Source organism: Choloepus didactylus, chromosome 2 (assembly GCF_015220235.1).
Source record: "Choloepus didactylus isolate mChoDid1 chromosome 2, mChoDid1.pri, whole genome shotgun sequence".
Lineage (NCBI taxonomy): Eukaryota > Metazoa > Chordata > Mammalia > Pilosa > Megalonychidae > Choloepus > Choloepus didactylus.
Genome location: NC_051308.1, coordinates 118,220,480 through 118,237,732, shown reverse-complemented (window position 1 = coordinate 118,237,732; position 17,253 = coordinate 118,220,480). Strand labels below are relative to the sequence as shown.

Below are 17,253 nucleotides of genomic sequence, written 5' to 3'. Positions count from 1 at the left end.
TTATGATCAAATATGTTGAACTTGAGAACTACAATCAATTTTATGGTCTGAACTGAACATCAGCAACAAAAAAAAGCTGAAGGTGGTGGGGATAAGAATATGACCTTAAATATAATCAAGTCCAAAATGTTTTTAAGGATGCTTTCTCCTGAGGTCAGCATAGAAACATTCCATAACATTTTATTCTAGTTCTTTTTCCTCGTTTCTTTATTTAAAACCAAATTTAAAAAAAAAAACAAAAAACAAAAAAACCATAATTGTGTGCACTCAGAACTTTCATAAATTCCTTTCAAGGTCCAAAGTCAACTAGCTGAGACTATTGCAGTTTTCTAAATGAAAAAATAGACATTTAACACTTGACAATGATAATACTCAGTGTCAAAACATAGAATATAACTGATCTTCCCAATTTTAGTCCAGTTCTGGAATCTCAAAGTACTTGTAAGCTATAACAACTGAGTTACTTCTAACTCCCTTTGATTATTTAGACACTAATCCTGCAACTAATAACTTCTTTCTTTAGTCCTTTACTTCATTAGTAAGATTTCAGAATGAGGGAGTGGGGGTGAGGTCATTACAAGAAGATCATCTTGGACCCATCCTGGGAGGGGCAGTGACTTAAAGTGCATCGTGCCCTTCCCTGAACTAGTTTGGGCTGCCTTAAATAAAGAACTTTCTTGTTTTTTCTCTACCTAGGTTTGGGAGTTTTTGCTTGACCTTTATCCTTCCTATTAGCCTTGCAAATTGACTCAAAAAGTATCTTAGCCTTCAAAGATGTTCTTTACCTTCAAATGACAGTCCCTGTCATTAAGCAATGAGAACACAAGATATATATACTCAGCATAATTTAATAGAAAGATCATGAAAATCGGGGTAGAACTGATTGTATTTTGTATTAGCTCAAAATTTGATTTCAGAAGTATCTCTTTTTATTTCCACCCCTACCCAGAGGCCCTGAGAATATAAACATAGCTTAATTTGTTTCGTGGTTAGACATTGGTGTGGGTTTGTTACAGTTCAGTGCCATTGTTTGCCCATCAGAGGTAAAATAACAGTGCTGAGTGGTTTCAAAGCACTGTTTTGAAAGAAGAAAAACCCAAGTTTGTGAAGGTTTTATATGCAGAAGTAGAGAAATGTAAGAGAGAATATGATTGACAGAAAGTCTTAGTCACTCTTCAGCTGCTTCAGCACCAGAGCCTGTTGGCCAGGGTGTGAATATTGCCCTTTCCTTTAACCCTGATGGAAGCCGAGAAATGATCTAGCTGCTGCCTCCTTGAGTTTGTTAGTGCTTTAAACCTTGATCCTGTTTTAAGAGTGTTTTATGTCTCCATTTTGACTCCCAACTTTCTTGGGTGGCCTTTTCCTATAGTGTGCCCTGGAGATGCGAGATTTTCCTTTGGCAGCAGGAGGCACACACCCAGAGAATGCTGGAGCTGCAAGGGGAAAGGACCCACTTCCACAGCAGAGAAAAACAAAGAGGAAAAAGGCATACAGGAGGCCAGCACTGAGGGACGCACCCAGCAGGCAGGGGGCCACAGCCACTGCTCTCAGCAGCTGTTTCTGCTGCAGCCCGAGAGGAACTCGGCAAGCCTGTCCCTGTTTGTGACTGCAAGCTCAGGATTTCAATCAATGCATTCCAGCACCCCTAAAGTGAGGAACTCTCCGTCAGGAAACACACAGAGGTAAGGCCTCGGGCCTCCACCAGCTGCCCTTGGGGGTGTCATAGGCAGATGGTGAGCACTCATTGATGGAAAAAAATGTTGAATTAGAAGCAAGTGAAACCCAAATGAGGAAAGGAAGAGAAAATAGACTGGTAAATAGTAATGGAATGATAAACATGCTGTACTGTAGTCAAAGCTTATGTTAGAGTTTTCCTTTAATGTTTTTTTTTCCATAATTCCCTGACCTTGACTCTGTACCACTCTCCTCCTCACCAAAGCACAGCAAAAAGGAATTTTATAGCTAGAAAGGACCTTAAAGGCCAATCAGTACAATTTGCTAAACTTGACAAACAAGGAAACTGAGGCCTAGAATGGTGAGGAGGCCTGAGGTCCTAGAATATCAGCCCTTGGACTCTCACTGTGAGGCCTTTCCTCTGTTCCACAGTACTTAAGTTGTTATTTGAAAAGAATTTTTTCCTCATCCCTTGGGGGCAGTGGTTGGTTTATCTTCTGCGGTGTGATACCACTTGTTAGATGAGGGATCAGTATCCTGGAGATCTCCCTAACCCATCAGTCAAGGGTCAGGAGTGGAGGGGGCTGCTTCCTCTTGCTCTCCTGGATCTGCTTGTGTTTTCCAGCAGGGAAGCTAGGCTCTCTTTACAGCTGTTTCTTGTCATCAGCCTGGGGGTGGGTAGCATTTTGATCTTAACGATGCCTGTTTGTTTACTCTGAGCTAGTCTTAGTGTGAGAGTCACTTCTCTATGTACATAGAAACCGTTGTCCTTTATTGACTGAAGCCCTAGAGATGGGTCCCCATGTGACTCCAGGGTTCCCAAGACTTGGCAGGCCACTCTGCTTGATCTTCCTTTCTGTTGATAGCACTGAGATGGGAGGAGCAGGGAGGGAACAAGCAAGTGACTGAGGTGAAACATGGGGTGGGGGTGGGAGGCTGTTACTTATTCCTCAGGGTCTTCTCGACCCACAACAGAGACTGCTTTTCCACAATTTGTGCTGACCAGCTGCATCTGGCATCTGATCTCCCTTTGTTTATTTGTTTCTTTTAGTAGCCCTAAGTCAAAGCAGGAGGTGATGGTCCGTCCCCCTACAGTGATGTCCCCATCTGGAAACCCCCAGCTGGATTCCAAATTCTCCAATCAGGGTAAACAGGGGGGCTCAGCCAGCCAATCCCAGCCATCCCCCTGTGACTCCAAGAGTGGGGGCCATACCCCTAAAGCACTCCCTGGCCCAGGTGGGAGCATGGGGCTGAAGAATGGGGCTGGAAATGGTGCCAAGGGCAAGGGGAAAAGGGAGCGAAGTATTTCCACCGACTCCTTTGATCAGAGAGATCCTGGGACTCCAAACGATGACTCTGACATGAAAGGTATGTCTATAAGATCTTTGAGACTCAGAGGGAAGTAGGTATTCCCAAGGGAAGGCCTCTGACATTGCTGCATGCCAGAGAGCCTAATATCAGCCAAGTGGGGAGAGGAGGTATCGGATTCAGGAGTTCTTAATTTATAATGGAACTATTTCTTCTCATTTTTCTGCCAACTGAAGAATAGTTTGGAACCTCTTCATTGAGCAGTTCTCGCTCTTGAGGATGGAGGTGGTGTGGGGTTTATGGTAGGATGATCCACAGGCCTAACCCAGTTCTCATGGATGTTTCTGACCTCCAGCCTGTTTGTACTTCAGTATCAAGCCAGTAGCTCCAGTTTGTGTAGCTGAATGGCACACTTCGGAGTGGTTTTTCTGGCATCCTCTCCATCAGATTACTCCTCCTAGGCTTGGGTTTTGAGCTCTCTGGTTGCCATTTTACCAGTCCTGTAGACACAAGAGAAGTCTTAATGGCCCTGGTGCTAGTCCAGGTTTATCACAGCCAGTTTCAAAGTGGCAGGAATGAGTGGCTGCATATGGTGGAGATCTGTCAGGCACCGGCTGGAGTAAGCCAGGAAGATTATAGGATCCATGGTTGTGGGTCTAGGCATTTCTCCTCCTAGTATAAGATCAAATATCTTAATTGAGGCTAGAACGTGAAGTTGGTATTTACAGAATGGAAGTGTCACACCACAACTCAAATGAGAAATGAAACCTTCCTCAATTGTTTGTGGGAGGCTGGTTATGAGTGCCAATACTGTAGTAGGTGCTGGGAATGTAGCGGTCTGTAAAACAGGTACAGTCACTGTCCTCAAGGATTTGCGTGCACCTTGAACACAAACAATTACATTAAATCTGATAAATGCTGAAATAAGAGAAATTAGGCGGCTTTGGCTTCAGTCAACAGGTGCATCCAATCAAGGCCAGTGGATTCCAAACTGGTTTCTAGGAGGGAGGGTTGTCTACACTAATATCTGAAGGATGCATAATAGGTTTAGAGAAATAAGGAGGTGGAGGAAGAGTGCTTTGTAGTTAGCCATTTAGGGAGAAGAGTATTTGAACTTTTATGATAAGAAGAGAGGGTTTCCTCTCAGCAAGGCACTTCCTCCTTGAAATTCTCAGGGTGGGTTTGTGTTGTGATGCCGTAAATGCTGGCAGAAGAAAGGGCATTTTACTATTTCATCTGTGACTTAAGTCTTTTCATTCTTTTAGAATGTAATTCTGCTGATCACATAAAGCCCCAGGATTCCCAGCACACACCACACTCGATGACCCCATCAAATGCGACAGCTCCCAGGTCTTCCACTCCTTCCCATGGTCAGACTACTGCCCCAGAGCCCACCCCTGTGCAGAAGACTGCCGCCAAAGTGGTGTACGTGTTTTCTACTGAGATGGCCAATAAGTAAGTTGATGGCTCTGCCTTCCTGTTGGGCATGGCTTGGGTGTTTGGAGATCCAAGAACTTATTCCCATTGCAGATGGATCCCTTTTTTACCTGCTTGTATTATGATCATTTAAAGTTAACAGTACAGAAAAAGAGAAAATAAAACATAAAAACCTCGCCAGCCCCACTCCTTGGTGGCAACCACTGATAAGACTCCCTTAGCTTTCCTTCCAGAAATTTTTTGTGCTTATATAAATATACATATATCTCTCTTTTAAACACAAAAGGGATTGATTATACAATACACACTTTCTGCAGCCTACTTATTATTCTCTTTTTGAATGACTCAAGTTTAACACATATCCATTTATAGAACAATTAGAAAATATAAATAACTAAAAAGAAAAAAAATAATCCATGGAATTTTGTTAGCAGAGATAACTACTGTGAACATTTTGCTATATGTTTCTAGTAGGTGAGTAGATCAATGTATTTTTAGATATATATGTAAAAATGTATATGTGTTTGTATATTTATATGTCTGTGTATATATACATATATATATAATTTTTAGTCAAAAATGTACTTTATATACTGTTTTCTGACATTTTTTCACTTAAGTTTTTTTACTCAGAACACACTAGGTGTTGTGAGATTTCCCATTCACCCTTCTCAGGTTGGATTTTGAATTAGGGTTCTATACCACAGTGGATTGATTTGAAGGAGAAAATCTTGGGTTTGTGTGTGTGTGTGTGTGTGTGTGTTTCTGCCTGTTTGGGATTAGTGAATGGTTATCTTTTAATTTCAGAATTTTGATGATAAGTGATAATAAGTTCATACATTAATAATGAAAACTTGCTTCTCTTGATTTCTTCTTATTCAGTGTTTCTGGTGGTTCTTTATTATTCTCCTTCCTTTCCCATACATGTTCAATCTGGGATTAAATTGCTTTGGAATTACAGTTAGTGATACAAAAACAAGTGCTAGTGTCTGCTGTCTATTCTGTCTTTGCAGAGCTGCAGAAGCTGTATTGAAGGGCCAGGTTGAAACTATCGTCTCTTTTCATATCCAGAACATATCTAACAAGACAGAGAGAAGCACAGCCCCTCTGGTATGTCTGTTTATAAATGGAATAATGGATTAGTGGTTTTACAGTGACTTTAAAGGTGGGAAGTTGTGAATTTCATGGCTAGGAGATAGTCTTGATGGTATGAGCTGCATTCTGAGCATTTAACCTAATGCTGGCCATGTGTGGTGTTAGGCGTATCACACTGTACTAATCTATTCTACCAGAATGCTGGTAGGTTGATGAGTTACTAGGAGAAAGAAAGTGCCAAACATAAAAGGAGTTATACAGATATCTTAGGGTTTCTTTCAGGCAAACAACTTTAGGAAAATGTGAATTCAGATGTTGTGTGCAGAACAGGTTTTAAAAAAAATAACAAATACCCTTGAGGTATTTGAAGAAACAAAGAAAAAAGCAACAAATAAAACTACAGTACTAGAGTACATGATGATAATACCAAAATAGACACTTGGTAACTTTCAAAGTGAGAGAACCAATGAATGCTTTTAAATCGCTTGATATTTCCAAAGCTATTAAAAACATTTGTCTGTTTACTATCTGGAATGTAAGCACCAACTATAAATTAAATTAGAAAAAGCCTATGATGATTGTTTCAATACATATAGTTTTTACCAAATTGAACTGAAAGCTATTTCTTGAGTTTCTAGCATTGTTAAGGCATTGCCCTGAATGCTTAGAGGATACTAAGAGGTTCAAGACACACAGTCCTACTTCAAGGAGCTTAAAATTTAATAGTGAAGATGAGCTTTAAACTCAGAAAAAGTTAAATGACAATAAATGATCTAAGTAACAATTCAAGATAAAAGGGATGGCATTTTGTCTCTTTTTTGTATCAAAGTCTCCATCCGTGTTGGTATCGCAGAGGTTAGATTTCACATTCCTTATCCACTCAAGGATAGAGGATAGATATGTGTGTGTGTGCATTTATTTGTATGTATATGTATATTTATATATGTACAATACTTAAATGCTTATTTTCCTGGAATGTACAAGATGCATGCAACTCCAACATTTTGTTGACTTAATGACAGTTCTGAATACAGTTATCACCTCTACCTTCTCTGGTACTAAAATGAAATCAGATAAGGAGGTAGGGAGAGAATTGGGAATAATAAAATAACCTGTGCCAAGTCTAAAATAAAAAGTGTTGTGCTAAACTGTTTTTTCTGTCATGGTTACCTTATATGAAATTAGTGTCCACCTCCAACAAACAAACAAAACCTGGTCAGGAAGAGTCAAACTTAAAATATCACTGGAAGGAAAATTAAGGTGACTTCCACGCTCCAGTTAAGGTGCCATTGACATGGAATACACTTTTCACCAGACAGTGTCATATGGATTCAGCCAATGTTTTCCCACACAAATCTGTATCTACAGATACAAGTGCATGGATACTTTTACGTGAAATATTTACATAAACATTCACAGAGAGTAAACACTCAAAGATGCGACTTTGTGTATATACGACAAACTGTTCATATGCAGAGATACACATAATGATTTATGCACAGCTTTGTTCACAGGTAAACATTTCAGAGAGTAGGTAAGGAGGTAAGAGCCTTAGGGGTTTGGCAATACAGACTACATTAAGTGAGCAAGTAGGAGCAGATGAACATCAAAAAGAGACCATGAGGGCCATTAGAGGCTAGTGGAAGATCTCTGAAACAGAGTTTGTAGATCTGGCTCTTATTTTCTTCTTCAGAACTCACCCAAGTCTTAGCAGTATTAAGGTTTAGACCCAGAGCAGACACATCACTCTTCCAAACACTGACAGTGTCCATGTCCCCTATTGTAGGTGAGTTTTCTTTTAAAAATCTAGGACTTAGTATAGCAGTGGTATTTAATAAATAATAATAAGGCAGTCATCCAGCCTGTAAAAAGGGCAGTCTTCTGTCTATTGGAAAGAACAGATCAAGAGACACCATGAGCTAGATAGCCTCAGATTTCTCCACAGATGCTTCCTGACTACAGATTATCTTACTACAGTTAATGTACAAATTCTTATCAAATATGGAATCAGTGATCACAAACTGAAAACAGAAACCGGAGATGTCAGGCCCCCTGGAAACTCAAGGAGAGTATTCAGTAGTCACCATGCCAGAGGAGATATTGAAATAGAGCAGCCTTGCTGCCTGCTGCCTCTGGCTTATAAAGCATAGAACTGTAAGTGACATGTACTTTTTCTTTCAGTTGGAAACATCAGACCTTTTGATTGACAATGAGAAGTCTGTATACCCAGTTGTACTTTCAGGGAAGAGAAAAAGGTGTTAGGTACAGCCTCCCACATACCAAGAAACTAATCTCTCTCTGAATCAGAAACACATAGTAGACATGTGATATCAAACCTGTTCCTTGAAATAGATACTCAGATGTATTCACGTTGGCAGAGCAGGTCTCCCTGGTGTGCTTAAAAAGTTATTGAAACATAATCATTGGCAAGAGAAAGACAATGCTGTTTGACAGTAAAGTTTAAAAAAAAACCAAAATGTCTCCATGTCCAAAATGGAATTGTACATGAGCAGTTTCCATAGCAAGTATCAGCATATCTTGCTCTTTTCATTGCCCTTCTGTTCAATTTACCAATGATTTTTAAAAATCTCATCTCTCTTTAGAGCACACAGTTATCTGCCCTTCGGAATGATCCAAAACCTCTCCCACAGCAGCCCCCAGCTCCAGCCAACCAGGACCAGAATTCTTCCCAGAACACCAGACTGCAGCCGACTCCACCCACTCCGGCACCAGCAACCAAGCCTGCTGCACCCCCGCGTCCCCTGGACCGGGAGAGTCCTGGAGTAGAAAACAAACTGATTCCTTCTGTAGGCAGCCCTGCCAGCTCCACCCCACTGCCCCCTGACGGTCCTGGGCCAAACTCAACGCCCAACAACCGAGCAGTAACCCCTGTCTCCCAGGGGAGCAATAGCTCTTCAGCAGATCCCAAAGCCCCCCCGCCTCCACCGGTGTCCAGTGGAGAGCCCCCCACACTGGGAGAGAACCCCGATGGACTATCTCAGGAGCAGCTGGAGCACCGGGAGCGCTCTTTACAAACGCTCAGAGATATCCAGCGTATGCTTTTCCCTGATGAGAAAGAATTCACAGGAGGACAAAGTGGGGGACCCCACCAGAACACTGGGGTATTAGATGGACCTCAGAAGAAACCAGAAGGGCCAATACAGGCCATGATGGCTCAGTCCCAAAGCCTAGGTAAGGGAACTGTGCCCCGGACAGATGTGGGAGCTCCATTTGGCCATCAAGGACATAGAGATGTGCCCTTTTCTCCAGATGAAATGGTTCCACCTTCCATGAACTCTCAGCCTGGGCCCATAGGACCCGACCACCTGGACCATATGACTCCTGAGCAGATAGCTTGGCTGAAACTGCAGCAGGAGTTTTATGAGGAGAAGAGGAGGAAGCAGGAACAAGTGGTTGTGCAGCAGTGCTCTCTCCAAGATATGATGGTCCATCAGCATGGGCCTCGGGGAGTGGTCCGAGGGCCTCCCCCTCCTTACCAGATGACCCCTAGTGAAGGCTGGGGGTCTGGGGGTGCAGAGCCATTTTCTGATGGTATCAACATGCCACATTCTCTGCCCCCGAGGGGCATGGCTCCCCACCCCAACATGCCAGGGAGCCAGATGCGCCTCCCTGGATTTGCAGGAATGATAAACTCTGAAATGGAGGGGCCAAATGTCCCCAACCCGGCATCTAGACCAGGTCTCTCTGGAGTCAGTTGGCCAGATGATGTGCCAAAAATCCCAGATGGTCGAAATTTCCCTCCTGTCCAGGGCGTCTTCAGTGGTCCTGGCCGAGGGGAACGCTTTCCAAACCCCCAAGGGTTGTCCGAAGAGATGTTTCAACAGCAGCTGGCAGAAAAACAGCTGGGTCTCCCACCTGGGATGAGCATGGAAAGCATCAGGCCCAGCCTGGAGATGAACAGGATGCTCCCAGCTTCTCAGCGACACATGGAGCCGGGAAATAATCCTATTTTCCCTCGAATTCCAGTTGAGGGCCCTCTGAGTCCTTCCAGGGGTGATTTTCCAAAAGGAATGCCCCCACAGATGGGCCCAGGTCGGGAACTTGAGTTTGGGATGGTTCCTAGCGGCGTGAAAGGAGATGTCAATCTAAACGTCAACATGGGATCCAACTCTCAGATGATACCTCAGAAGATGAGAGAGGCTGGGGCCGGTCCCGAGGAAATGATGAAATTACGGCCAGGTGGCTCAGAGATGCTGCCTGCTCAGCAGAAGATGGTGCCCCTGCCATTTGGTGAGCATCCTCAGCAAGAGTACGCCGTGGGCCCCAGGCCATTCCTTCCCATGTCTCAGGGTCCAGGCAGCAACAGTGGCTTGCGGAATCTCAGAGAACCAATTGGGCCCGACCAAAGGACTAACAGCCGGCTCAGTCATATGCCACCACTACCTCTCAACCCTTCCAGTAACCCCACTAGTCTCAACACAGCTCCTGCAGTTCAGCGCGGCCTGGGGCGGAAGCCCTTGGATATATCTGTGGCAGGCAGCCAGGTGCACTCCCCAGGCATTAACCCTCTGAAATCTCCCACAATGCGCCAAGTCCAGTCACCCATGCTGGGCTCACCATCTGGGAACCTCAAGTCCCCCCAGACTCCATCGCAGCTGGCAGGCATGCTGGCGGGCCCAGCTGCTGCTGCTTCCATTAAGTCCCCCCCTGTCTTGGGGTCTGCTGCTGCTTCGCCTGTTCACCTCAAGTCTCCATCACTTCCTGCCCCGTCACCTGGATGGACTTCCTCTCCAAAACCTCCCCTTCAGAGTCCCGGCATCCCTCCAAACCACAAAGCACCCCTCACCATGGCCTCCCCAGCTATGCTGGGAAGTGTAGAGTCAGGTCAGTATGCTCTTCCATCCTCACAGTTGCATCTTGTAAGCTGATGATTGTGTTAGCCTAATTTACTTACTTAAGAAAACCAGTGTCCTAACTTAATTATGCAACCAGAGGAGGCGGCCTTTGCCAAGATGGACATATTTGTGGCGAGGTGCACAATGAATACTTCTGTTGGGTTACACACAAAAGTCCAATAAAGACAAAGATACCTGGGCCCTTAGTGCAGACTCGATGTCGGAGGGGACCATTGAAAGGAGGAGGGAAAATGGGAAATATGTGTTAGTTCACAGAATAATTTGCATTTGCAGGGTGAACACACTTTGATGAAGTAGAATGTTGTAGTAGTTGGAGAAATGAGGCTTCTTTAAATACATTCACTTGAGTGCACTACCCTTAATGTCCAAAGATTCTGAGTCTAATCCTAAGCAAAGAAAAGAGAGGAAGCTGCTGAGAAACTGGATGGCTCTCATAAATAAGTGTTGATCATAGAAACAGTTACCAAAACCTTCTTCTTGGTAGACTACCGTTCTTACAAATAAACAACAATTTTTAGTATTTTCTTCTGAGAGAGGCTTTCACTGATAATGATGGTTTTGTGGATGGAGCCAGAGGTGGTCAGTGGAAGATGAGCACTGAGGGGTAAATACTAGGTCCATACCATCTCCCCTTGAGAAAGACTAGAATCAAAATAAGTTATATTTATCCCACCAAGCTAAAGTGTCTTTCACTGTTGAGTAGCAGTCCACTAAAGCAGTATAGTGGAATAACCCCCTCTGACCTTTTGGTTGTGGAAATTGATCAAGAGGACATGTAGGGTGATGTGGTTAGTACCTGAGGTTGGATCACTAGCCTGTCTGTACGGCACACTAATATTCGAGTCAAATTCCAAATTGTGATTGAAAAGGGAAAGAGAACCATTTATTTCACATTCTTTTCCATGTAATGGTCATCTGTAAACCAGGTTTTTCCCAAGTTTGGACTCATATTTCTAATGCATTCTTTATGTGTTTGTCTTCACACCTGCTGACTCTTCACCTCTATATCACATCACTATCTGCCTCTGCACACACACAGAGCCTGACTGGGAGATAGACAACTCATGTCTTGGGTCTAATAACACCATCCTATTCATGTCTCATTCCTGGCTTTGCTCTTTCATAATCATAGGGCCCAATAGCCTTCAAGTGGAATCTAATTTCCTGCCCATTTTTGTTTTATTTTGCTTTCTTCTCTAGGTGGTCCCCCACCTCCTACAGCCAGCCAGTCTGCCTCTGTGAATATCCCCGGAAGTCTTCCCTCTAGTACACCTTACACCATGCCTCCAGAGCCTACCCTTTCCCAGAACCCACTCTCTATTATGATGTCTCGAATGTCCAAGTTTGCAATGCCCAGTTCTACCCCATTATACCATGATGCCATCAAGACTGTGGCCAGCTCAGATGACGACTCCCCTCCAGCTCGTTCTCCTAACTTGCCATCAATGAATAATATGCCAGGTAAGACATCAGGAAGATAGGCTGTGGAGTTAAGTGCTAGACAAAAGAGAGATTTCTTCAAGTATTTTCTTGATAGCTGCAGACCTTAATAGATCTGATTCATCTCCAGCCAGGGATCTTCAACAAGTTGAAAAAATCATCTGAATGTCCCATCTAAGTTAGTTTCAGTGGAATTAAAGTGTCTTGGCTAGAAGAAGATAATTTTTTTAAATAGCTTGATTAAGTATTTGTTCATAAGAAAGCAGGGTCCCTTACAGTACCTGGGTGGGTTATTATTATTATTATTATTATTATTATTATTATTATTTTGGTCCACCTGAACTGGAAGCAGTTCTTTTTAACATGCTGATTGGAATGTCTTGAGTTCTTGGAAGTGCAGGCTCAAACCCTAAGCATCCATAGGATTTCAGAGGGTAGAAAGCCCCCTATTTCCTTGAGAGGCACTTTCTTTAGGACTAGGGGGATAATAAAATTCCTCCCTCCCCTACTCATTCAGTACTCCTTCACCCTTAACTTCCCCAAAACCTTACTAAGAGGAAATAAATGATCTGGGCTGGTGAAAGTTATCAGCAAAGAGACCGTGGCTTTTCAGTCATGGGTTTCTGGCTCCAATTCTATTCTGATTGTTAGGAATGCTGTTTTATCTGTCAGTTACTCTAATTAATCAGGTTAGGACATGCTCTGTAGACAACAAAGCTCCATCTTGACTATATTCAGTGGTAATTCCATGGAAAGACTGAATATTTAAATGTCCCAGAGACTAATAGAACTTATGTGCTTTCATTTTCCATTGAAAGTTATAATTTCTTTAACATTTTCATACAACCCAGAGTTGTAAATGCTTTCTTTACAGGGCAATGTAAAATGATAATGCCAAATGTAAACTGTAAAAAAAAAGGCCTCTTTGGTTTCCTTGTTATTATTTCTGAATCTTGGAATTGTAGGACTGATTAATCCTCTTTCTCCAAAAGACCATACTTAAGTCATTCGAGCATATTGTTTTCTTCTCTATTTAACTGTCTTCAGAGAAGAGGACTACCCTCATTTGCATATTACCTTGTAAATTTTCACAAAGGAGAGTTTCTCCCTAGCTTTCTTCTACACAGTCCTATATCATGCATTTTAAAACTCCATAATATATTGTCTTATAGAGTTGTTGGTTTGTGTGTCCCCAAATGTATTGTAATCTACTCTTATTGAGGGCAGGGACTGTGTGTTGTGTTTTCCCAGCATAGTAGCATACATATTAGATGCACAGTAATTTTTTGTTAATTTGATTTAACTTTTCCAAGTTGCTTTTGGTTAAGTTGATTCCTTTGATATCTTTACTTTCTAGGAATGGGCATTAATACACAGAATCCTCGAATTTCAGGTCCGAACCCCGTGGTTCCAATGCCAACCCTCAGCCCAATGGGAATGACCCAGCCACTTTCTCACTCCAATCAGATGCCCTCTCCGAATGCCATGGGACCTAACATACCTCCTCACGGGGTTCCAATGGGGCCTGGTTTAATGTCACACAATCCTATGATTGGTCATGGGTCCCAGGATCCTCCGATGGTACCTCAAGGACGGATGGGTTTCCCCCAGGGCTTCCCTCCAGTACAGTCTCCTCCACAGCAGGTTCCATTTCCTCACAATGGCCCCAGTGGGGGGCAGGGAAACTTCCCAGGAGGCATGGGTTTTCCAGGAGAAGGCCCCCTTGGCTGTCCCAGCAACCTGCCCCAAAGTTCAGCAGATGCAGCACTTTGCAAGCCTGGAGGCCCAGGGGGTCCCGACTCCTTCACTGTCCTGGGGAACAGCATGCCTTCAGTGTTTACAGACCCAGATTTGCAGGAGGTCATCCGACCGGGAGCCACCGGAATACCTGAGTTTGATCTGTCCCGCATTATTCCGTCTGAGAAGCCCAGCCAGACACTGCAATATTTCCCTCGAGGGGAAGTCCCAGGCCGTAAACAGCCCCAGGGTCCTGGACCTGGGTTTTCGCACATGCAGGGGATGATGGGTGACCAAGCCCCCAGAATGGGACTAACATTACCCGGCATGGGAGGTCCAGGGCCGGTGGGAACGCCAGACATTCCCCTTGGTACGGCGCCATCCTTGCCGGGCCACAACCCAATGAGACCGCCGGCGTTTCTCCAGCAAGGCATTATGGGACCTCACCATCGGATGATGTCACCAGCGCCGTCTGCGATGCCCGGCCGGCCCGCCCTGATGAGCAGTCCCGCTGCTGCTGTGGGCATGATGCCTGGCAAGGACCGGGGCGCTGCCGGGCTCTACACCCACCCCGGGCCCGTGGGCTCGCCGGGCATGATGATGTCCATGCAGGGCATGATGGGACCCCAACAGAACATTATGATCCCCCCACAGATGAGGCCTCGGGGCATGGCTGCCGACGTGGGCATGGGCGGATTCAGCCAAGGACCTGGTAACCCAGGAAACATGATGTTTTAAGCTGCTAAGATTGGATGTGCGGATCCTTGTCAAGATGAGATTCCAGGTCCTGAGAGCTGCTTTGAGGGAGTTCCAGGAAAGCTATTGGTCATGCAATAGGAGAACAGAGACCCGAGGGCTGCTGTGGGGGAGGGGGGATCTCGAGAATGTATGGATTTACCTGAAAACAAATTCATTTAATCAACAGGTGTGTTTTTTTTAAGATTTTATTTTTTAAAAATTATTTTTGTGGACTTGGGTATCCCGTGATGGCGCCTACTTTTGGGAATCTGTAGCCGTGCTTTGAGAATTGCCATCGGTCATGTGTTGCACCGTTCTCTGTATGTTTACGTCCTTTGGACTGGCTTCTCCCAGGACTCTTTTCTGTTTTTGTTTTTTGATTTGGGCTTTATTTTTTTGTGTGTGTACTGTACTATATTGTAAAAGGGATTTTAGCAGAGACTTTAGTCTTTGGGGCAAGAGAAGAACAGGAATGCTGGGCTGTTTATTTTAGGTGGAGAATCCATCTTCAGACCTTCGGACTCTTTTCTTTCGACTCCAGTGTATAGAAAAACCAAACTACGACCTCAGAGCAGAGTATTAATGAAAAGCACAAAAAAAGGAACTAAGTTCAGCGAGGGGTGGGGGGAGGGGGGGACTTTGTTTTTAAAAATAATTAAGCTTAGGACATTTGTTTTTCAGTTCAAGTGCTCTTCAGCACTGTCTGTCTCTCCCAATATAAAAACCCACCTCCACATTTCTCTCGTTTTTCCTCTCCCATCCTTCTCCATCTTGGTTAAGTGTTTCCTTCCGTGTCCCCCACTGCTGATTCCCCTGCCGCCTTCCTCTCTTTTTTTCCCTTTGGCAGCTGCAATACATGGTGTTGTTTTGGGAAATAAATCTAGTGAAGCCTCACCTTCTATGCCGAGCGTCCTCCTGGTTTCAGGAGGGGAAAGGTCTGTCCTTGGGATGCTCTGCGGTCTTTTTTTCCTCTTAGTCTTTTTCTTCCCCAACATACCCTTCCCTGCCCACCTTTGTTTTCTGTTCTCCTTTTATTAGGAATTCCCAAGTGAATTTTATTAATGTGGGAGTGGAACAGATGCTAAAAGCTATCCAGGATTTTTTTTTTTTTTTTTTTTTTTTTTTGTGGTTCCTTCCCTTTTCCTCCCCCTCCCATGCGTAAAACGTTCTGTGTAACCTCCATTAAATTTGGTACAAAACCACTCGCCAGAGCTGTGGTGTCAGAAAAATAAAATATATTGTTTCTTACAAAATTGAACTGCCTTTTTTGTTCATTTGGATTCCTGTTTGTTTAGTATTGGGCCTCTTGGCTGCCATGTGACTCCCAAGCATTGGAGTTGATAGGGTGAAGATCAGGGGCAGTATACACAAGTGCCTTCTCAAGTGAAGCACAGTCTTTGCTATTGAGAAATAACTACTCAGGTAGGTATTTTTCTGATCTCAGTCACAAAGTCCTAATTGTAGGCAGAAGAGCAGCCCTTTATTGGGAATTTTTGTAAGGGCCAATTTAATGGTATGAAGTAATTAAGAAGGCCGATACATATTTTTAGTCATTTGAATGAGCTATGATGTAGTTTGTTTTTTTTGTTTTTAAGGTAAAATATTACTACCATACCTGCAAATGTGGGTTTCTGTGGTCCATTCTGCCTCCCTCCTCACTGCCTGCTTGGCAGTGTGCTCCGTCTTTGTGCACAGCTCACTTCCCTCCCCGCTGCCTTTGGCACATCAAAGTGTCTCCTGCAATGTCTGTGTCTAGGGCCCCAGCTGTTTTGTGTTTCTGTGCAGTTAAATTTGCTCTGATGTGTGTTTCTTTAGTTGTAGGAGTCTTTAGCAGAGTGAGTGGGTGTCTGTGTGTTTGTTCTTAGGTGAGAGAATCTATGTGAGGAACAGCAGGTGCAAAGGCATCTGCACACAGATTCGTACAAATTGGGCTCTGCTGCTGTTTTACAGTCTGGGTTTTACCTGTGAACGTTTTGCTCTCTGAGAGTTTTAATGGTTTTAAGAACCATTTGGTTTTCTCTTCCACCTTCAACAGTCCTGTCTTCTCAGTAACACAAGAGCCGTGGACAACAAAAATGTGGAGATGAGCATTTGCATACCAACTCTGCCACTCACCTCCCTGTGTTGCTGCTAATTTGTGAATGGTTCTACAAAGTAGGTGGTAATCATTTCATTTACAAACGAGATAAATGTCAATGAATAGAAAAGTAGATTGCTAAAAAACTCAGCTCACCTGATTTTAAAATGTAGTACAAAGAGGTTTTTACTTTATCAAAATATAAGAAATATTAGAAAGATATATACAAAATATTAAATGTTACAAAATTATATGAATTATTACTAAGAATGATGTAAGCCAGTGTTCTGACGAGAAAACTGAGCTTAGTAGTCTAAGAATTCTGACACAATCAGATCTAATCAGATGTTCCCGGATGGTGGAAATTTTATGTTGTGGCAAAATAAGAATAGTACAAGGGGTGTACTGTTTCACAAATATAGTCATATGCCCAGGTTTTGTGTCTTGGAAGTATATAGAAGAGAACAGGGAAATGGCCAGGTATGGGGAGCATGAGATGAAAGTACTAAGAGAGGTTGGGCCCTGGCGTTTATCCATTGGTCTGACTTCTTGGGCAGTCCCACCAAATAGTATTGTGATCACTGCTGGTGCGTGTGGTCCCTGCTGCTACTGTCCCAGGCAGAGAGCCAAGGCAAAGAAAGGAATGCAGAGCAGGCACCCATTAGAGGGCTGGCCAGAGACGGGTGGACCTGCAAGGAGCTAGACACAGCCTGCTGGGACAAGCTGGGGATGCGGCCCCCTGCTGGAGAACTTGCAGCAGTGCAAGTCAATTTTCCCATTTCTCTCAAACTAGTTGAACTTTGAACTTTGAACCCCTTCATAAATCTTCATTCATCTACCTTATCAGCATATGCCAACAACACTTCATCA

The 17,253-nt window shown here is 43.7% G+C and overlaps 1 protein-coding gene across 6 annotated transcripts in view; it reads left to right on the top strand.

Moving 5' to 3' along the window:
• The window catches only part of BCL9 (BCL9 transcription coactivator), a 92,089-nt gene extending 76,664 nt beyond the window's left edge, over nucleotides 1-15,425 (top strand). For 5 of the 6 annotated variants that reach the window (XM_037826205.1, XM_037826203.1, XM_037826201.1 and 2 more), the window contains 7 exons: nucleotides 1,370-1,682; nucleotides 2,726-3,042; nucleotides 4,248-4,437; nucleotides 5,433-5,529; nucleotides 8,118-10,359; nucleotides 11,592-11,852; nucleotides 13,189-15,425. In XM_037826205.1, the coding sequence (XP_037682133.1) occupies nucleotides 1,630-1,682; nucleotides 2,726-3,042; nucleotides 4,248-4,437; nucleotides 5,433-5,529; nucleotides 8,118-10,359; nucleotides 11,592-11,852; nucleotides 13,189-14,306 (4,278 nt within the window). In that variant the 5' untranslated portion in view covers nucleotides 1,370-1,629 and the 3' untranslated portion in view covers nucleotides 14,307-15,425. The remainder of the gene's footprint in view (nucleotides 1-1,369; nucleotides 1,683-2,725; nucleotides 3,043-4,247; nucleotides 4,438-5,432; nucleotides 5,530-8,117; nucleotides 10,360-11,591; nucleotides 11,853-13,188) is intronic. The other variant, XM_037826206.1, reaches the window with a different exon arrangement.
• The last annotated feature ends 1,828 nt before the right edge of the window (nucleotides 15,426-17,253 follow it).